This window comes from Dermacentor albipictus, chromosome 6, assembly GCF_038994185.2.
Source record: "Dermacentor albipictus isolate Rhodes 1998 colony chromosome 6, USDA_Dalb.pri_finalv2, whole genome shotgun sequence".
Classification (NCBI taxonomy): Eukaryota; Metazoa; Arthropoda; class Arachnida; order Ixodida; family Ixodidae; genus Dermacentor; species Dermacentor albipictus.
Genome location: NC_091826.1, coordinates 86,731,625 through 86,754,257, shown reverse-complemented (window position 1 = coordinate 86,754,257; position 22,633 = coordinate 86,731,625). Strand labels below are relative to the sequence as shown.

The 22,633-nt window shown below is 47.2% G+C and overlaps 1 protein-coding gene across 2 annotated transcripts in view; it reads left to right on the top strand.

Annotated features, from left to right (window-relative positions):
• The window catches only part of Src42A (Tyrosine-protein kinase Src42A), a 116,019-nt gene extending 94,682 nt beyond the window's left edge, over nucleotides 1-21,337 (top strand). Inside the window, exons 5-7 of one of the 2 annotated variants that reach the window (XM_070540992.1) lie at nucleotides 3,177-3,504; nucleotides 15,832-16,016; nucleotides 17,809-21,337. In XM_070540992.1, coding sequence (XP_070397093.1) covers nucleotides 3,177-3,504; nucleotides 15,832-16,016; nucleotides 17,809-17,991 — 696 coding nt within the window. In that variant the 3' untranslated portion in view covers nucleotides 17,992-21,337. The remainder of the gene's footprint in view (nucleotides 1-3,176; nucleotides 3,505-15,831; nucleotides 16,017-17,808) is intronic. The other variant, XM_070540993.1, reaches the window with a different exon arrangement.
• Nucleotides 21,338-22,633: the final 1,296 nt, after the last annotated feature.

The following is a 22,633-nucleotide window of genomic DNA, read 5'->3' as shown; positions in this document are numbered from 1 at the left end:
AAGCAGGAAGGGGTTAACCGAGGGGCCCCACTTTTATTAATCATATCATAAGAAGCCAACAAACAATGACATCAAGGACAACATAGGGGAAATTACTTGTTACTTTACTGCTACTGGTTAATTGCAGCTACTTGTAGACGCAATTTTATGTCGGATCACAATCAGGGTATGTCCGAAAAGTAATGTTAATGAGTCGATTAAAAAAAATTATTGATCAGATGAATACGACGCATTAAAAGGTTTCAAAATAGGCTCCTCTTGCGTCGATACATCGCTTCCAGCGAGATTTCCAGGCATCAAAGGCATCATGGTAGGCCTCCTCTGGAAGACCCTTCAGATCCTTGGTGCAAGCCTTTTTGACTTTATCAACTGTCCTGAAATGACGTCATTTAAGGGGAGTTTTCAAGCTCAGAAACAAAAAGAAGTCTGGGGGGGCCACGGCAGGACTGTAGGGCGGCTGGGGAACCGTTGGCACCTTTGAATCAACCAGAAAGCGGGTCTTGAGGAAAGTGGTGTGGACTGGCGTTTTGTCATGAAGTTCCCAATCTCCCGCAATGTCAGGCCGGATACGATGAACCCTTTATTTGAGTCTCTTGAGCACTTCCACGAAAAATTTGGCATTGACAGTTGTACCATGTGGTACAAACTCATGGTGGACCAGCCCCCTGATGTCAAAGAACACTGTGAGCATGGTCTTGATATTTGACTTTCTCATTCTGGCCTTCTTGGCCGAGGGGATGCTGAGCTGGGACACTCGGCATTTTGTTGTTTTATTTCAGGGTTGTATTCAAACACCCAAGACTAGTCACCTGTGGTGACATTGTCTAAAAAGTGGGGGTTACTTTCACATAAGTCCCAAAGTTCCTGGCACATTTTTTGTCATCTGTTAGCACTTTGGGCACAATCTTGGCGCACCCTTTTTGCATCTGCAGATTATTCATAAAAATCTTCTGAACGTGCCACTAAATGGACATTAAAACGGCGGTCTTAGTTCAAATGGTCTCTCACATGCATCACATTTTCATTGGTTATGGTCATTGACTGCCGTCCAGCATGGGCTTCATTGCTCACCCCTTCACTACCTTTTAAAAGGCCTTGTGCCACCGGTAGACTCGACGTACCGACAAACAATTGTCACCAAAGGTTGTCTTTATCATAGAAAAAGTTGCTTCCACTGTGGACTTGCTGAGTTTCACACAAAACTTGATGGCAATTCCTTGTTCCAACAAGCGCTGTATTATGGCTTGCTCGGGAAATTGAAAACGAATTTCACGGAAAAGCCTGTCCTTACTCTCCAGATGGTAGCAGACGACAGAGTGGCCGGGCATGCGTAAGCTAACTTGTCACTCCACCAATCCCAACTGGTCCTAGTGCGCTGCGACTTGTAGTTGCTTCACAATGTAATCACTGGCATTACTTTTTGGACGAGCCCTGTATTACTTGCGCACGTTTGCGCTTACAGCATAGACAACAGACTACATTTTGGGTCACGAGGGTAGGTTAGGGTAGGGTAGGTGGCTGCTGGTTGCACAAACTTGTCACTTCACTCACTTGGTGGTAGATAGGATCAGATATCCGACACCTTTTGAGTAACAAGTACGTCATATTTTGTGACGTGTGGGCATGAGACTTAATTTCGCATAGAATCGCGGCACATACTTATGTAACTATCTTTCATATGTGCCTCACTATGTTTTTTGTTCTCAGGCCTGAGCAGCGAGAGAATTCTCTCTAGCCTTTTTAGCGTTGCCTGCTATGTATGAAAAGGAGTATAGTGTCCTTAAGTTTCAAGTCGTCGATGGATTCACTTCCGCCTTACTAACTGCTGTTCTCCTGCTTAGCTTACTTCGCAGTACAACTGCCCTGAAAAGGCAGCAACACCGAGCCCAGTCCCCAGACAAACACAAAATTTTTCTTCAGCTATGAAGCTTTATTTCTGACAAACCTGTATGAGCTTCATTTGCAGCTTAGTGCTGGTTTTGGGTGGGTGGCAGCTCCCTTTTTCATAAAATACTCTTTGCCTTAAAGATTTCAGTGGAACTGGTTTCGTTTTTCGCTGAGGTGATGCGAACGCTGTGCTTTCTTTTCCTGTAATGACAGAAGTGGCGCACCGGGTAGAGCATAGTTGTTTGAATGAGGCCCGCGCCTTGCGAAAGACAATGGAAGACAGTGAGGATTTCTAAAGGCTACGCTATGTTCGCTGTATGTTATTCTACTTAAGGCAATGTGTGTGTGCTATTTCCTCGTTTTCATGCTCTTTATGCTGTGCCAAGTTTGTCAAGCAAACCTAAGCACCCACTTGTCCAAGAAAAAGCATACCTGCTGAATCTTTTATAAGCATTATAAATTCAGGATTATTTTACTATTTTATGAATATTAGGTATCGCTTGCCAAAAACGTTTAGGTAGCCGGTGTCCGACCACAGCCTCGGGAGATGGTGAAAGGACACAGGAGGGTACTTGCTTGAAGCATAGCGTATTCAGCCAACTTATCTGTAGCAGGAAAAATTGGCAGCTGCAGAGTCACTGAAGAAGTCAGTGTGACCAATATAAGCAATATGTTGCTCGTCAGTCTTTGTTGTTACAAATTTGCTGCACCTTGTGGGCTGCTTCTAAATGTAAATCGCTGTTAAGCCCTCAACTGCTGATGACAAATTAACTTGTCATGACAAGGGTTGCATTACCTTGTAATTCTGAGACACAAATAATTAATACACAATTTATGTTGCTATTCTCTTTGACAAAAGCAGCAGAAGTGATATAGGCATTCCCGGTATCATACTTTGTAGAAAAATATTGCAAGAAAATGCAGGTATAAAAAAATAATGCACACTTTTCATCAGTTTTTGTGCAATTTGTCATAGTATATAAGAGGCTAGTAAAGTGCGTTTGTATCCCACCAAACACGTGTGCTGAGGGAAAACTCTAAGCACACTTTTCATCAGTTTTTGTGCAATTTGTCATAGTATATAAGAGGCTAGTAAAGTGCGTTTGTATCCCACCAAACATGTGTGCTGAGGGAAAACTCTTTAAAGCTGTGTACTGTGCACTCCCTTCACTTTCCTCCTCTCTGGTACCGTGGCAGGAGTTTTAAGAGTTTTTAAAGTTCGCAGGTTGGCACGCAGTGCAAACGAAATCTTTGTCATCTCTAAGGGCGTAACAATCGTGCTTGCGCAGGACTTCCTGGCAGAGGCGCAGATCATGAAGAAGTTGCGTCACCAGAAGTTGGTGCAGCTGTACGCGGTGTGCACCCTGGAGGAGCCCATCTACATCATCACCGAGCTTATGAAGCACGGCTCGCTGCTCGAGTTCCTGCAGGGCAAGGGCCGCTCGCTGCAGCTGCCCCAGCTCATCGACATGGCCGCACAGATTGCGGCCGGCATGGCCTACCTCGAGGCACAGAACTACATCCACCGCGACCTAGCCGCGCGCAACATCCTCGTCGGGGATGCCAACGTGGTCAAGATAGCGGACTTCGGTCTCGCGCGGCTCATCAAAGGTGGGCGTGAGTGGGCCGCTTTCCTCCTCTCTCTCTCCTCACCTCTTCTTCTCTGCTGCTGCCAACTGCGGCCGCTGGGCTCACAAGGCACGGCTCCTCCTGTTCGTCCCCCCGCTCTCTCTCTCGCACTTTTCCGGCTCGGCCTCCCACCCTCGGGGTGCTCATCTCGGCACGCTAAGATGCGTCGTGCGCACATCTGTAGACGTTGGGGATGAGGACGGCGGTCCCATCATACCATTTGCCCGCCCAGGTTGTACAGTTCTTCTCCCATGGGAGGACAGTTTGAAGAAAAGAAAAATGATAATATCAATACCTGCCAAATCTCCAGAATTCGTTGTTAAGCTTACACATTTGTGCTCGTCCTACGATTTCACGAGTGTTGCAGCAAGTGTTACAAAATATAGCTTCTGTTTGCAGAAATGGTTTAAAGGTGTACAGTGGAACCCCGTTCATATGCTTCTCACCGGACCGAAGGAAAAAAATGTAACAGCCGGGAAAACGCAACAGTGAGGAAAGCTCCGAAAATGAATGAAAAAAGTGCAGCTTCACTATAGACAATTTATTTCCACAAAGTGCTGAGGATTTTAAAAAAGTCCAGAATGGTGGCTTTCCGTTTCTTTCGCTCGCTAGAAATCGCCACACGTTTCTCAATGGCCTGGAAGGCCGCATTGCTGTCAGCGTCACTGTAAGGTGCGACGTACCTGCGGAAAAGGTCCAGAGTCGCGACGGCTTCTCCAAAGCTAGGATTCGGCAACTCCCCGGCATCATGCGGCTCGTGCTCCTCGTCGTCACCGCGCCACAGCAATGGCAACGGACGAAGGAATATCCGCGGGAAATTTTGCCCTCTTTGACGTAATCATGCTAACGTGCTAACGATTGTTTAGTATTGCTGCGGAGCGCGCTCGTCCGAGCAGCCCGGTTGCGCGCAGCGCGGCGTGGGAGAAATGCAAACAAGAGAGAAGAGCAGGCCCGATAGGCGGAGCAACGCCACGAGCAACGCCAACTTCCGGTTTCACTTTAGCTTCACAAAAAGTGATGTCAGGGCCTCTCCTGAGTTTTCTTCCTCCGTGAGTTGACCCGTCCAACAACCATGCGGTGACCGTAATCGCAGTGATGATAGTGAGAGCATTTTTCACGAATGGCCACTTAATGGCTGCCTCTCGAACTGGTGTGCGGCTTGCAGCCAGTTACATAGCCAAGCCCAGCCAAGCCCAGCCAAAACTCGTCAAAAGCCAAAATGGCGGTTGGAGCGCGTTGCCTACCTTCGCCCATGCGGGTTCGTGGTGCTAAGTTGCGACGTATCATGTGGGAACGTTTTCACAGCTACTACGTAACAGCGGGGTTTCTTATACATTGGATCCTATGGAAGCTATGCTGGGACCGGATGAAAACGACATAGCAGCCGGGAAAACGCAGCAGTGAGGAACGTAACAGCGGGGTTCTACTGTGTCAGGATTGGGGGCTCACTCCCATCGTCCGTGGTCCTTTGCCAAGATTGGAGTACGGCATGAATTCGAAGGTATCTGGCCCATGCCGTCGTCCAACTTATTTACGCTGAGATCGTTGATGAAGTGAAGAACTGTTTCTCATCGAGAACGAGGAAAAGGGTTTATTTACAGAAATTAAATCAGTCTAACATGACTGCTTGAGAAAAAGAGTAACAGTCCAACATGACTGCATGAGAGAAGTGACTCAGTCTAACATGACTGCTCAAGAGAAGTGTTCTCAGCATTCGCATAACCACAGTTTTTATACACTCGATCCGCCGGTCCTACGACGCGGCGACTGTTCGTTTACTCATCACCAACGCGCCGCTGCTCTTCAGACCAGTTTACGTACACAAAGGCAACCGCGCTCTGATGTCCGACGACGACGTTGTCAGGGTGCCGTTCCGGGAACTATCGACGCCGATCGAGGGTCGCTCGTTGTTCCGTGCCACGCCAAAACGTGAGACGCACCAAAATACGTCGTCCCCACGGCAGTTTGTCCATGCGTGTCAAATCAGCTCCGCGTTGGGGAACTCCGGAATCATTGTTCACGCACCGAACCAGTTCCGTCACAATGTTGAAGGGGCTGGAGGAAGGCGGCGGATTCCAGCGCAAAGGTCGCTTCTTTGAACGCCTCGCAGCTGCAGCGACGGAGAGGGAGAGGTGCGCGTCTTGCACCCCTTGTCGTAATCGGGTGGCAAGGTGGCAATCCTGCTCAGCGGCTCGCCATTCTTGACAGCGCCTCCATGGCCCGAAAAATCTCGACTGTCTAGCGCAGACAACCGCTAGGCAGGAAGAGAACGGCTGCTGGTCAGGGGGGGATTGATGTCTTGGCTCGCAGCGACCACTTGTGCATTGATGTCACCGCCCCAAAACATCCAACAAGGACAGGCAACTGCAAAATGAACCCCACAACACGGCTCTGCGCCGAGATGGCGTGCATTGGCTATCACTTTAGACTCGCTAGGCTTCAAAAAAAACAACAACAACATAAGTGCAGAAGCAAACAAAAAATGCTGCATTTCGCTATGCCAATTTCTGAAGCAAATTCCTGCTGACACATTCAGCAACCATGGAGGGAATCCTGCCAAATGAGAGGGGATCTTCTTCGCTTAATAAAATTAACACTAGTAACCCTCAAATTTAGGCGGGACCCCCAAACGCAGAATTCAAATTAGCCTGCTCAAACCATCCGCATTGCTATGCAACTTTCCCTTCTTATATCTAACGGAGAAGTTGTACTCTTGGAGAGTGAGGCTCCATCGGAGCAAGCGGCCGTTTTACATTTAGTTTACGGCTGGCGTAGAGGATAGGATGCTCCTCGTTATCGTCGCCGACTTGACTAAGTACCACGCCCATACCTCTGTCGCTTGCGTCGCATTGAACTATGAATTCCTTTGTGTAGTCTGGCGCGCGAAGCACAGGGCGAGAAACCAATAGCGTTTTCAAACTTTGGAAAGCGTTCTCTTTGTCCTTATCCCAGTGTACGTTACTCGGTGCTCCCTTTCGGAGGGCGTCTGTTAATGGACTTGCCAATTGCGAGTAATTCGGAATGTACCGTTGATAGTACCCCACAAGTCCCAAAAATGAACGAACGTCCGTTTTCGTGCGCGGCTGAGAAAAATCTCCAATCGTCACTATTTTCAGCTCAGCCGGCCGTCTCATGCCCTGACCAACAACATGGCCCAGATAAGTAACCTGCGAACAACCAAACCTACACTTTTCCGCTTTCATCGTTAAGCCGGCTTCCCTCAACCGTGAGAACACCTGTTTGAGGTGCGATACGTGTTGTTCCCAGCTGTCCGAAAAAATGGCTACATCATCAAGATAAGGTGAGGCGAACTCCTGCAAGTCTTTTAGGACAATATCCATTAACTTAGAGAAGCTAAACGGCGCGTTCTTCAGCCCGAAGCTGAGTGCGAGAGGGCGAAAAGTGCCTACAGGCGAGATGAATGCAGCATAGCGGCTGGCACTTTCTGAAAGGGGAACTTGCCAGTACCCCCGCACGAGATCTATAGTTGAAATGTATTTAGCAGCGCTAACTATTTCAATTCGTTCCTCAATGTTGGGTATCGGGTACAGCTGATCCCTAGTGATGGCATTTAACTTCCTGTAGTCAACACACGGACGAGGGTCCTTGTTAGGGGTTTCTACGAGTATTAGCGGTGACGTGTAGTCACTCTCAGCGGGCTCAATAACTCCCAACTCTAGCATGCGCTGTATCTCTGCCTCCATAATCTCTCTCTGTCTTGGAGACACCCTGTAAGGTTTTGATCTTACTGGTTCGGTAGAGGTCAGCTCAATTTCATGCGTTATCAGTTCGGTTCTACCCGGCCGATCGCTGAATCTGTCGAGATATTCCCCTAACACCCCTTTTAGCTCATCTAGCTGCTCGGGTCTTAGAGCATGCGAGCTTACCGAGTGTTCTACTACTTCTTCTAGGCCGATTTCAGAGTTGGAGGTTGCCCTATACTCCTTAAACTTGGTACCAATGCCATCCGGCTCTTTGACAGTATAGTTAACGACTCCGCTCCGCTCTACATACGGCTTCATCAAATTTCAGTGATATATCCTCACTTCCTTCCTGCGACCGGGCATTCTCAAAGCATAGTTAGTTTCTGAAAGTTTGTGCAACACTTTAACGGGCCCGTCCCAGTGAACTTCAAGCTTGTTCTTTCTTGAAGGTTTGAGGATCATTACCTGGTCTCCGGCGTTAAACGTACGAAGCCTCGCATTCCTGTCGTAATAGAATTTGGCGTTCTTTTGAGCTAGTGCCATGTTCTTTCCGACTAGTTCTTGGGTTGCGCTTAGCCGTTCCAGTAAATTTAGCACGTATTCAACCACGGTTGGACTCTCCCCTCTTTCCTCCCACATCTCTCTTAACATTCTCAGTGGAGACCGGAGTGTCCTCCCATACACTAGTTCTGCTGGTGAGAACCCTGTCGCCTCATGTGGAACCGTTCGCAAAGCAAACAAAGTTGCCGGCAGACAGTTCTCCCAGTCCTCCTTGTGCTCGTAACAGAGTGCACACAAAACTCGCTTAAGCACCGAATGCCACCTCTCTACACTGTTTGACTGAGGGTGATAGACAGAACTGTGTATTAACTTTACCCCGCACTTTTGCAAGAATGTGGAAGTCAGTGCGCTCGTGAATACTGACCCTTGATCTGCCTGAATTTCGGCTGGAAACCCAACTCGTGCAAACACTGTCAAAAGCGCGTCTACTACTTCGGTGGAGCTGAGCTCTTTCAAAGGGATTGCTTCTGGAAACTTGGTAGCCGGACACAGCATGGTAAACAAGTACCTGTAGCCTGATTTTGTTTTTGGAAGAGGCCCTACCGTGTCTATTACCAGTCGTCTGAAAGGCTCTGTTATTAAGGGCACTACCTTCAGTGGAGCTTTCCATGTCTCTCCTGGTTTACCAGAACGCTGGCAGGCGTCGCATGATCTTACAAAGTTTTCTACATCCTTGAAACAGCCAGGCCAGTAGTATTCCATAAGCAATCTTTCCTTTGATTTGTTTATGCCTAGGTGGCCGGACCACCCATTTCCATGACAAAGACTCAAAAGGTCCTCCCTATACTTAGTAGGTATGACTAACTGATCTAAAATCTTACCCTTTCGATCTCTGTAATGCCAATACAACAATCCTCCTCTCTCATGTATCGTTACGTTGCGCCTAGCAATGCCTTCTTTAGCTGTGTCACGTAATTTAGCTAAGCTCTCATCATTCTTTTGCTCAGCTGCCAGTGACTCTCTATCCACGCGTAAGAGTTGATCAAAGTTCTTTGAGGCCGGTGATAATAACGACCCTGTCTCGCTTGTGAGCGCGTCTGCTTGCTCTTCCTGCAGGCTAGAACTCTGACACTCTAGTGCTACGCTCTCATTGAGCTGGTCAACTGGCAGGCTCTCCTCAACTGTTCTTTTGTCCCTCGGGCCTAGCTCGGATTCGGGTATTGAAGCTATCCCCTTTTCTGCTTCAGCTGGAGGAGCTTGAGCATTTTCAGCCGAAAGCGCCGCGATCTTACGAGCTTGGCCTCGGGTCAATGCCTGTACTATGCCCTCTCCCAGTTTGAGCCCTCTGTCACGCAGTAACTGATTCGAACGATTCGAAAAGATGTAGGGATACTGCAGTGACAAAAATTTGGAAACTGCAGCCTCAGTCTCTAGCTCCCCGAATGGTCCACTGATTTTGACTTTGGCCATGGGCAGACACACGCTGTGTTCTTCTACAACCTGTTTTATCCATGCTACTTCTCCGGTGAAGTCATCTACCATCACGTAAGACGGATGGACAATGTCCAGTGTGGCGGCACTGTCTCTTAGCACTCGGCATGGTTTTCCATTAACTTGCAGGTCGTGGAGATATGGACTTAAAAGTTCCATATTCTCATCTTTTTCCTCCACGTAGGAAAAAACTACGCTAGACTTCTCGCAGTTTACAGCTATATGTCCCAGTTTGTGGCATTTGTAACAGCGAATTGGTCTAACAGATTCGAATTTTCTTTTCTGTTCTTTTTGTGCGGTTTCTCCGTTAAGTTTCTCCTCGCTCTTTTCTGCGGGATTTTCCGCCATGTCTACAGGCTCGGATCGTCTAGTTTGCGCACCCTTTTTGAACGGAAATGGTTTCCGCGGTCCATTTCGACCGTCCCAGTTTCCCTCCTCGGCGTTCAATTTTCTACGGGTTGCGTACTCTTCGGCTAATTCAGCCGCCCTTTCCACAGTGTTTACATTACCTCTGTCTTGCACCCACAGTTTCACAGCTTGGGGGATGGTTTTGTAAAACTGCTCTAGACACATGCATTCAATGATCATGTCTCTGCTGTCGTACGCTTCCGCGCTTTTAAGCCACTCGACTAGGTTGGCCTTTAAGCTATATGCAAACTCCGGATAGCCCTCGCTATCTTTCTTGCCTGTGCTCCTAAACCTTTGCCGAAAAGCTTCGGCTGAAAGGCGGTATTTCCTCAGGAGACTAGCCTTAACTTTTGCATAATCATATGCATCCTGCACACTCAGTCTGGCGATTACTTCCGCCGCCTCACACGGCAACATAGACAGCAACCGCTGTGGCCATGTACTCGGGCCGAAGTTCATCTTTTCGCAAGTCCTTTCAAAATTGCTTAGGAACAAGCCTATGTCGGTCCCGACCTCAAATGGCTTTAATAGCCTGTCCATGCGGTACGATTCTGCCTCACTTGATCGTCCCAGAGCGCCTTCACTTCCTTGAGACATCTCCAAACATTTGCTTTCAAGTTCCAGTTGCATTTTTCTTAACTTGCGATCTTTATCGCGTTCCTCTCTCTCTTGTTCTTTTCTCTCTCGTTCTTCTCTCTTTTTCAGAAGTTCAAACCCCATTTCAATTTCTTCCTCTCTGGCCTTTTCGGAAATTAGCTCCAATAATTCCGATTTGAGCATTTCCTTGCGTACCTCTAGGCCCAGTTCCTCACCAACAATCAACAACTCGTCTCTCAGCAGTGTCCTTAACTCCATGACTGCTGCTTTACTGCCTTGATTCTGCTCTCTAAATCTAGCTAGGAAAACACAACCTAGCTAACACACAACAATCTAGCTTCCCTACTGTTCTAAACAGAACAACCACAAAATGAAGCCTAGAGAGTCAAAGCAAAAACCAAGCACTCACCGCAGATACAGCACCATGTCGCAAAGTCCATCCCACCGCTGTCAGCCAGTTGTCAGGATTGGGGGCTCAATCCCATCGTCCGTGGTCCTTTGCCAAGATTGGAGTACGGCATGAATTCGAAGGTAGCTGGCCCATGCCGTCGTCCAACTTATTTACGCTGAGATCGTTGATGAAGTGAAGAACTGTTTCTCATCGAGAACGAGGAAAAGGGTTTATTTACAGAAATTAAATCAGTCTAACATGACTGCTTGAGAAAAAGAGTAACAGTCCAACATGACTGCATGAGAGAAGTGACTCAGTCTAACATGACTGCTCAAGAGAAGTGTTCTCAGCATTCGCATAACCACAGTTTTTATACACTCGATCCGCCGGTCCTACGACGCGGCGACTGTTCGTTTACTCATCACCAACGCGCCGCTGCTCTGCAGACCAGTTTACGTACACAAAGGCAACCGCGCTCTGATGTCCGACGACGACGTTGTCAGGGTGCCGTTCCGGGAACTATCGACGCCGATCGAGGGTCGCTCGTTGTTCCGTGCCACGCCAAAACGTGAGACACACCAAAATACGTCGTCCCCACGGCAGTTTGTCCATGCGTGTCAAATCAGCTCCGCGTTGGGGAACTCCGGAATCATTGTTCACGCACCAAACCAGTTCCGTCACAATGTCGAAGGGGCTGGAGGAAGGCGGCGGATTCCAGCGCAAAGGTCGCTTCTTTGAACGCCTCGCAGCTGCAGCGACGGAGAAGGAGAGGTGCGCGTCTTGCACCCCTTGTCGTAATCGGGTGGCAAGGTGGCAATCCTGCTCAGCGGCTCGCCATTCTTGACAACTGTAAAAGGATGGGTTGAGAAAGATGGAAGAAAAAGATTTTAGTTAGCTGTATCAAGTACGCAGCCGCAGCAGGGTACATGAAAGATTTTGTGTGTGCTACAGACGGCATATGGGCACTAGGCTTCAGATATGACATAGCCAAATGCATAAGTTACATTTATTCATGCATTGGAAAGGTTGCATATCTAACTTATAGCTAGCGGAGGTGTTCCAGTTTAATTTTGTAATCGTGCTCACTCCCTACTTGTAGTGCACCTGCTTGTTTTTGCAGAGGGTGTTCGCGCACTATGGTGAAAAAAAAATGACCCCTTTACCGGTGGTGCTCGATCCTGCCGCACTCGTTGATGGTTGGGGGTCATGTGCTTGCCTCAGTCTCCTACCCTTGCACTTGCTATGGAGATGGGCATGTTCCACTGTGGTCGAAGGGGGTTACATATCCCTATTGTCTTGCTGCCCAAGTCTTCGTGCTATTTTTGGACATAACTGAGCAAAGGTGAAATTTCCGCAACGAAGGAGATATTTGCAGGCCTCATAACTCCCGACGAGCAGATTTGAATTTGATATATTATGCCTACTATGGCTGAGTCAGCTTTCTCAAAAGCGACCACTCCTGCTCGGATAAACAAACGTACTGTCAAGCTATGCCTTCCTGAACACTGAGTTAGAAGCTAGATTTTGCTATGATTTTTGTCATGCTTGGCATGACAGTGGTGCCATTTGTGCACGCGATACATGCATGATTTAGTAATGGCTTCTCTCCTCTACAATGCAGCCACACCAAAGTAATGTGCATGGATAGTGTGGTTGCAAAGATATAAGCGACAATGCTACACAGTGAACTCTCACTTGAGCAAACTTCAAGGGACCCAAGGAAATAGTTCACTTAACTAGAATACTAACTAACTACTAGAACTAGAATACGGAACAGCATAGGGCACAGCAGACGTCGAGTCAAAAGTGTGAAATGCAATTCATGGAGTTAGGTACATCAGTATATACAAAGTTAGTGACAGTTACGTTGCAGCCTATCTCATATTGAAAAAAAAAGAAATCTGTAATTTTCATTTGTACTAGTGCTTTTAAAGCACAAAAAGTGACAAAGCTGTTCAGAGAGTCTTTTTTTGTGCCCTTCCTCTGGCACAGCTTGTTGCTGAGACATGAAGTCGCACAACTTTCCAGCGCATCCTACAGCCTTGGCTACAATTACAGGATTTCATCTGCCTCTGCCATTGCATCTTCCTCGTCACACTCTTCTTCTTCAGCACGAACACTGGAAACAATTTCCAGATCTGATAGTTCAGCACAGGTAACCAGCCGACTGTCACACTGCACATGGCCGCTGCTGGGGCTGGCGGGCATCGGCTACGCCAGCACTGCAGAGCGCAAAACTTCATTGAACAGATTTCAGAAATGAGCCCGGGTCCACTGATCAAGTTCGCTCAACTGAAATATTCACTATTCAGAAATTGGTTTCACTGAAAAACGTTTGCATTGAATGCATAGGAAAACTGTCAGGGATTTTATAAAGGATAGCCCTTACTGCACAAGGTGCCGCCAACACCGTTCTGAACTTCTGCACCTAGTGTGCATGAAGCCCTATGTCAGCGAGTGACTGCACGACGCATGTACGATGCATTTACGACGGATGTAGACGGACTTGCCTTTTCGCCAAGCGAACTTTATTGCTTAGCATCGGGGCGGCGCTCTTTTAGAGAGGGGAAAATGATGCATGTTCTATGTAGACGTGTAGACGACAATGAGGATATGTGCTTTAACGGACTGCGTGTGGTAGGACTGGGGGAATTTAGAGATGAAGAAGACGTCTTCGGTTGGGTAGTTTTTCAACAGGCTGTTCCGCCATCTTGCTCAAGGTGTTGTCTCTTGTTCGTTTTCAATCGCGGCACTTCATTATTCTGAAATATTCGCTAAACCGACATTCGTACAACTGAGAGTTTACTGTGAAATGTTTTGTTACATTGGTTTTGGCAAGTGACCCCCTCTCATCATGTTAAAGACGTTTCACGTATGTATTTAAGAAATTGCATTGGTACAGTTAAACCTCGATATAACAAACTTCAATCCAACGAGATTCTCAATATAACGAAGTATTAAACTTTTCATAATCTCTTGTCCATAAACGCCATGTATTCAAAACCTAAATATAATGAAACGTGTTTGTATGCGATTTAAATATAACAAGAGTTTGCTTCCGCTGCAATGGAAACTTCGGCAGACTCAGATGGTCAAATGATTGAATTGCAAGCAGCTGCTTGAAAACACACCTCTCAAATCTAATGTGGCAGACAAGAGCGACCCCTAAAATGGAGCTCCATCATGTTCCATATGAAGTCCAAGTGCGATAAGAGCCTATCTTGCCCCTCGCACTTTGTGCTTTAGGTGCGAGTGAAAGTGTACGAGGGTGAGACAAGAAAGATGGTGGCTTAAAGAGTGTTGCTTTCCCACGCATGCAAAGATAAAGAGGGGAGGAGAGTGAGCTCATGGTAATGCGATCAAGTGCGCGTCAGGGGTGGGGGCACAGTGTATTAGAAGGGGGTAGTGTGTTCAGGGAGGGCACGTGGCTGAGGCTCCTTTCGTAGACATCACCAGGTGGCACCACTTCAGCATGGGCTGTATGGAAACCACCATGTCCCCCTCCCCCGACACAACACAGGGTCTGCAAGAAGGGCTCGTTGTTCTGATTGCACTTGTGAATGTTTGTAGCTTAAATTTTTTTTTATTCAGGGTCCTCACATGCTCTGAGGTGGAGTATTGCTTGAGGGGGTCTAAGAAAGGCTAAACATATTGAAAACGAAAGTGAGCCAACTCGTTTCATAAAATTTGGCAGTATGAAATCAAGTGTTATACAATAGTTAGCCGTAGAAGTCACATGTGTTGCCTATACATTGTTAGGCTGCAAAAAATTAACAACTGTGGAAATGCACATGTGATCCTTGCAATTACATGTCACGCATGGAAAAATTTATCAGTGAAAACCTACTCCTTCGTATGTAGATATCGCTCAAACAATTTATGGACATTCTATAAAGAGACTGGCTACTTAATTTCTAAAACTCCCAGGATCAATACTCGATTGCAGATAGCAAAACTAATTAATAAAAATGATTATTTATCTAATTACACAGTTATATAGGTAACATGAGTAATGCAAACCTACAGCACACTCAATTTTAATTAGCTAATTGATTGGTTAGTCAGTCAATTAATTGATCGACTGATTAATTTGTTGTAATTCGATTGATTAGGTTGACATGCATCTCGGCCGTGGCTGTGCATGGCTGTAACCGCGGCTGAGCGCACACGCAGCTGCGCACCCTGCTTGAGAGGTAATCTGCCACATATGCAAAGAGTGAGCATGCCGAGATGGCGTGGCATCATGTAAGCAGTCTTCCCGCACATTTAGTATTGAAGGTTGTGTAATCGAGAGTTTCGGTGACCCGTTGGAGCCAGAGCCAGTGGGGAGCAGACGCTTTGTCTGCTCCCCCACTGCAGGCGCTTTTCATGTGCCATCATGTGGCTGCACCGTGCAGGCCATTCATGTTTGCACCGTGCAAACCGTTCATGTTTGCACGTCCGTTCATCCCGCGAAACGCACAAGCCCAGTCCGCTCGGGCTTGTGTTTACCCGAATACCAGACATGTGAAACACTATTGTGGCAGTAATCCTCTGGCTTAAAGTAGTGATGGGCACAAACATGCAAATCCTCGCGCCAATCGGATACCGACAGTCTGATGCGCTGCAGCCACTCCGCTTGTCTGCTGTCTTGCAGAGGGACACGATGTTGCAGTTTGACATGTTGCCAGTTGCTACGTTTGCTGCCCACAGCGTAACAAGGAAGAACCATGTTGCTCGTGAAAAGAAAGATTGAGACCAACACTGACCGCAGAGCTCTCGTCAACACGGAGCACATTGTAACACAAGCAGATGACAGTTGCTGCATGCCGGAAGTCTTGAGTGTAGTGATAAATTGTCCTTGTGAATTCTCTTTCTGTTACTTTCTTTCTTATGGAAACAAATTAACTAACATTTCAACTGTTACAAACAAAATTTGTCCGCCATGAAGTTGGAAAAATTATCGATGACACGCCCTACTGGCGTCATATACTCACCTTGCATCACATGGTCAGGGGCAGCTGAAAACTCAGTCGAGTGGCATGCTGCGATCGGCAGTGATGTACATTTTTATAGCCTTATAATAAATTACATATTTACGTGGAGCACTTAGATGTGTCATTTAATGAGCGGTAGGACCTGCCCTAATGACACAGTATGTTTATGCAAAATTGTCAAAATCATTTCAGGGACCCTTTAAAACGTTCTGTTACTCACTGAGCTCTATTGTTGCGCTGTTTGCAGAGGATGAGTACGAGGCTCGTGTAGGGGCCCGCTTCCCCATCAAGTGGACGGCCCCCGAGGCGGCCAACTACTCCAAGTTCTCAATCAAATCGGATGTCTGGTCTTTCGGTATTCTGCTCACCGAGCTGGTCACCTATGGACGCATTCCTTACCCAGGCATGACCAACGCCGAGGTTCTTCACCAGGTAAGCAGGAGCGGAAGGGTGGAGTGTTTGGTTAATTTTTTGGTGCAATATCATCTGACTAAACATCACTCAATCAAGCAATCGATTTTTATTATTATTACATTTGAGGTTAATCAGCATAGAAAATATACAGACGTTCCCAAAGTACAAGACTGTAATGGTACCCTCAGGGCAATGGGACATCACTTGAACAAGCTATTCAGATGAACAGACATATAATGTGTCCTACTGAATTGTCACTGCCTCCCACTGAGCTAAAGCTTCAGTCCAGTAAACATCACTCAGTGCACATAGCTGTACTGATCGTTTCCTTGACAGAGCCCCGCCTCTTTTGGCTCAAGATTGCATATTTTCTGCCCTGTTTTAGTGGTAAAGCAAAAGCAGGTGCAGTGGTGTACCTTTCAAGGAAACATGATTAACTGATGTTGTTTGGTTACAGAAAATGGTTGTCCTTGCACAGTGGCTCCCTGTCCTGTCCACTTTCCATGTGTGTTTCAAAACCTTTCTCCTTTCATGCCTTGCGAAGGAAAGGAGAAGGAAACACCGATTTTGTGTTTTTGAGGGCCTAGCACAAGAGAGTGAGGGAAGGGATGAAAGAAAGACTGGAAATTTTACCAGACTTTGTCAAGTTTTCTACCTTGCATGCAGAGAGAAGTAGTGAAGGAGAGAAAACACGAGTCGAAGATAATCCACATGCACTATGAAAGGGTCCTATTACGAAAAAGACATTAAGAGAAAAAAAAGATAGAGCTGGTAGGCCTTGTAATGCGTAGGGCAGATAACCAGTGGGCCGCTAGAATTACAGAATGGGTGTCAACAAAAGGGAAGCACAGTCGAGGACAGTGGAAAATTAGATAGGGTGAATGAGACACGGTCGTTTGTGGGCTAGTTCGTGCATCGCTTCGCAGATGGCAGCACTTTGCAGGTAATTTCTTCTTCTTTAACCATCGTTTCGCATTTCATTGAGGGGGGGGGGGGGGCAACTTCTATTTCAATAAATGGCGTCCGGTGGAGGCGACACGTGTGTTGCTGGTCTGTCATCGCAGAAAAGGAGCCTTCCGACGTCGTCCAACTCTTTGGATGATAATTATTGAGACACCAAAGTTTACTTCGTTTCTGGAAGTGAAAGCGATAGCAATGACTTCGAAATTAGTGATTCATCAGATGAAGAAGCCTGCTCAGAAGACACTATTGCCACCCTTGTGCCATTAGACATCAAACGTTCATTCAAGACACTATTGCCAGCACGCAGCCTGGTGCCCAGTATGCCCCCCCCCCCCCCCCCCACTCCCTCACCCGGGCTGTACCATTGGCTTCCATCCTGCATCCTTAAGAGGAGCAGCCTGATGCTATCTCTACCTATACCCCAGTTCTTTCCTCGTAACAGGTAGTGCTTTAGACACTGTGCCATAGTGTACCGGCTTTGGGATTGCCTCAGGTTGTAACAGAAAAGGTTGTAACACTTCTTCAGTGGAGTACAAGAAAATTGGGCATTGTTACATTGCTGTCATAGTATCGTTGTCATCTTTCTGCTATCGTCACGCACATGCTCACTCACGCAAACAGTTGCTCGCTTTACACAAACGTATTTGTCCACCTGGTAATGCTTTGCGAATTACCAAGTAATGCTGGATAACCAGCTACTTGCAAAATGCTTCGCACAACACCTTTACTGTGCAGGGAATCTGCATAACTTTTTTCCCACTTTTCCAACCACATTTCATGTGCAATTTTCTTTTGTACCTTGTGTGTGGTAAATAAAATCAATCAAATCAAATCTTTACCCCCTTAGGTTGAGCACGGCTACCGGATGCCCTGCCCTCCAGGCTGTCCTCCGGCGCTGTACGAGATCATGCTGGAGACATGGCACAAGGACCCAATGAAGCGGCCTACTTTTGAGACTCTGCAGTGGAAGCTCGAGGACTTCTTTACCATGGAGGGTTCGGAGTACAAGGAGGCCGCCATGGCCTACTGACGTTCTGGTGGCGGGCTATGCTGCCAGCCACAGGCGATAACCACGCCGCCCATCTACTGAGAGACATGCTGCAGAGAGAGAGAGAGAAAGGCGCGACATGCGCGACTCCCACCACTGGCCTTGCTGCAACTGCCATTCCGTTTTCACGGTGCATCTGGGCAGACTGTTCCGCTGTCACCGCGCGGTGCTGACAGTTACCCCTGCTGGCCACACTCGCAGACACGTACCACCTCTGTAGGTGGCCATTCGTAGCGAGGACGTCAAGTCCTGTTCCAACTGCTGCAACCGACAGGGGCTCCGTAGGCCGGCTGGTCCACAGGTCAACGTATCCTTCAAGTTCCTGCAGTGCCGGCGAGACAGCGGACAATCAGCTCTGCTTCCAGATGCATGCCTGAAGTTTAACTGAAGTAACGGACACACCGGTGGGGCTTGTATGCACTGGAGCCGCTTATTGCACCACGAGTTTTGTGGCAACAGCAAGGCATCTGGGAGTGACCATCTTCCTGTGTCCAGATGTGGACACAGGACATCTTCTCCAGATGTCCACAGGCCTGCCAACTGCCTCGGACAACTAGTACCCTCCTGTTTTCTTTCAACCAGCCAGGCTTCGTGTCATCTCCCTGGCCTTGCTTGTGCCCTTGAGGGCATACTCTTTACCGTGCTTATTGCACAACCACTGCTCTGGTGCCTCTCTACACCGACCAAGGAATTCCTCTTTCTTTTTCTTAATATTATGGCGTTTCAAAACAGAGCTATGTTTTCAACATGCAACCTTCACAAGCCATGGTGGCTTTTGTTGCTGAAACCTGGGCGTCGCTGAGCACACATTGCTAGGAATTGACAGCTCCTCTGTCAGCTCCCTACATCTACTTCTGCAGCGGCATGGCATTGCTTATTACAGTGGGGGGTGCGACATTCTTCCCGAGCTACTTGCATTATTTACTTTTATGTAAACCTTTTATTGGCTTGGGGATAACATACGATTACAGTTAGGGCACAGCGTATTGTGCTGCCCCTTGACATTTTATGCAGTCTCATAATTAAAGCAAGTGCAAATATCTTATTCTTTTTGCGTGATAATCTCTTTTTGGCCTGCTTGAATTATTTTAGTAGTCGTAAGCTGTTGTTTTAGTATTTGGAAAGAAAGGCAGAAGTGCAGATTCAAACCTTCTCGGTATCTCCTGTCACGGTCGCAGGTTTATCTCCGCTCAGTTGGCCAGATTTCTCTTTTGCAAGCTAAGCTTTCCATGTACCAAGGCACAAACCTGTTCCGATTTCCATTGCAACAGTTTCCCAGCGTAGCAGTGTTCAGAGTGAGTGAACTTTGCTGGCACAAATTTGTAAGCAGACCAGCTCGCCTTCGCCTCTGAAACTGCCTTCAGCGTGCACCAGCCTTGCATGGTTCAGTGAAATCTGGATCTAATAAACACAGACAGAATGAACTATCAGAGGTAACAAAAGTAATGTGAAGAACTGCCAATTTTTGCCCGCCGGTAGTGTATGCATATAATGAATGTCAGATATATTGCATTGTGTGTGGTTTCGTTATGACGAGGCTTAATGGTAAAGTCATTTAAGGCGTGCAGTGTTGTCGAGAGACACCCGAGCAGTGGTTGAAGTGTTTGCAAGTAATGAGACTGGGCTGCCAAGCTTTCCTCTTCCCCGGCCTCTGTCTCTCTGGATGCGTCAGTGCATGGTACGGCCTTCTTCAGTGCTGCCACCAACTCCCCTACTCTAGTCGTCCCCCAGGAAGAGGACGAAAATGAAAGATGTCTCTCTCTCTCCTTCACCCGTCAGCGTCACGACAGCGGTGATGTTCCATGTGCGTTCTGGAGAGTGGGGCTCGGACCCCCCCCCTGACGGCCACGGCTGTGACCTCCGGTGCCGCTGCCGCTGCCATTCGCTGCCATACATTCTTCAGTGAGCTGCGACAAACTGACGTGTGCCCGGCTGACCACTTTCGTCGCTGGCGTGCTGAAGTGCGCAAACTTGTGCGTGCATTGTGTGCTCCGAACCAATGTGAACATGAGTTGCAATTGTGTGTGTGCGAGTTGCGTTTTCGCATTACTTTTGTGTGCTAGCGCTTTTTAAGTGATGCCTTATCTCTTGCAACAGGTCTGCTTGCGTATTTTTTATTTTTATTTTTACAATAGCAGGCTTTGCGAGGGCAGCCTTTGTTTGAAGAGATGTGACACAGTGGAGTTTATTTGTTTTGTTCTTCGTTCCCTGGACAAAAATGACTGACAAACTAGGGCTCCCACGGACCGTTTTAGAAGCACGTACCGCTTTTGGTTTAGTCGTGCATTTTTAAAACTTTGCTTTGCTTCGATTTGTGCTAAATCTTTTCTTTTTCTTCTGGCAGAAAATGCTTTGTGAGGACGGTAGCCTACCGTCGAGGCTTACGGGCCCGTCACTTTGCCGTAGGCTCTATCTATGTGCTTAGCTGTTTGACTATTTTTGTATTCTCTAGGGCTCATCATGACGGCATCCCTGCGCTTCGATGTGGAGCGTAGCGTGTAAACCTTCTTCGTAGCGTTGTGGTCGTCCACATGCACGACTCACTTGGTGTCCTAGTTCTGCGGGGGCGTCTGCACTTGAAGGAGATCGGACTTCTGCTCGCCCATGACTTGTGGGACTGCTTAGCAGTGGTGCTGTTGCGTTTATTCCTTTTCTGTAACCTTCCTATTAAGATACTTAGTGCCTGTCACAGGAGAGGCTCACTACTTGGAAACTCGTGCAACGGAAGTGCGTGTTGTGTCCCTTTGTATTCACACGGACAGAAGCAGCATGTGGAACTGCAGGCACCTGACAAGTGCGATCATTCAAAGATAGCGAGTGATACATTTGCACGTGGAACTGAACTGGGTTTATGAATTTGACAAAATGTGCTGCATTGTTGAGGAATTCACTTTGCCATGTCGTCATGATCTTGCACGCTATGTATTTGTAAGATCTGAAGAGACTCTAAAGAGAAAAATCATTCCATCCGTATTAGTAAATTACCCTTCTACAATAAAAAATAAGAAAGCCATCCTTACCGTCAGCTGAGGTAAGCCAGAAAGGCCGCGAAAGCAAAAGACAGGTGGCGACACCACCTTGAAGTTCCTGCACTAGCTGATTGTGACATCATAGATTTTGATAGTGTCTGCTCGAACCTGGTTAATCGTTTGTCTGCAAAAATATACTGCGTAAAGGCGATAAAGATTGCACCTGGCAAGTTTTGTGAACTTTTACTGAGCCAGCGAGGCCCAAGTATGAAAAAGTAATTTGAAATTCGTGACATCGCGCTGACGCACCGGTGCCAGTGTATTGGCACGAAATAAAAAGATATTGAATTTTGACCTTCCTTTTCTCTTTTAATAACTGGCCTATTATCACAAAATTAATGGAAATAGAGTTTTCGAAGAATATGTTGTCGCTCTAAAGTCGTTTGTTGTTTCTCTTTAGTGACCCCGTAACGGTGACTGCCACTGAAGTCACGTCGGGACACTTTTGTCCGGGGGGGGGCAGCTATGCTAAGGCTGCTCTGCGTGATGAACTATGCCAACCGAGATCTCCATGGTGTTGCCTGCGGTTCCGTCGTCTGTTTCCTTTCCAACACAGCCTTCGATCTCTCATCAATGACATCATTTTTAATTGGTGAACACCATTTGCTGCTCTCTTTTCGTGGACTGTATTGTCATGGATCCTACATTTCTCAATACGTCCTCTCACTGATGCCTGTGTTTGGTGCTTCTCCTATATTTTTTAAACTGTAAAAACGTTCTCTAAAGGTGCATTCTAATCGGTGAAGTTGGTAAGATCTGCTAATCATAGGCAGAGCTGACTGTTCGCAGGGGAAGTGTCCGTATCTCGTATCAGGTTGGGCAGGTACTACTACTACTTTTTTTAGGATGTTTTTCTGTTAGCGATGTCATGGCTCATTGTTCTTTCAAGCAACCCTCACTTGTTAATGGTTGCGACATAAAAACCATCCTTCGGTTCTCATCTTCTGAAAGTGTGTCACGTGATGTGACCTGTCCATGGCCGAGTGGTTTCACTTTTACTCCTTGACACTGCCACGGCCTTCTTTCTTTCTAGGCAGCCTGTGAGTCGAGTCACCTTCATAAATGTAGGCAGTCTACTGGAAAACATGCATATCTTCAAGGCAAGCTCTGGCCATATCGCTTAAGAAGGGACTGGACAGTGCTTTAGCTTTTTGTACGCAACAGCCGTCGGAGTTGACTTGCAGCAGCACTGTTGCCTGCTGGCGCTCTGAAATGTGCTGTTTGCAGTGTAACATTTCTTGTCAGCTGCGTTCGTGTGTAAAAATATTTGTATCGTTTTTGTGCGTATTGCCCAGAAGCCATTTGGACGTGCAACCAGATGTTAGTACGGTGTACTGTACTGAACTATTGCACTGTGACTCAGGCCTGTTTGCTTTCATTGGACAGCAGTTGCTCCCAATCTCTTGTTAACGGGAGGGAAATGGGCGTGCTGTGGACTGGTCTATACAAAATGTGCACAAAACGAGATGTATTGTTTTTATAGCAAGTTTAATTAACTACAGCCTTCTGTCTCGGGCTGCCAGATGTGAAAGGCTCTGCAGTCGTCTTGCCTGCCTGGCATTGTTGTGACTAATCCTCAAGCTGCAAAACAGCTT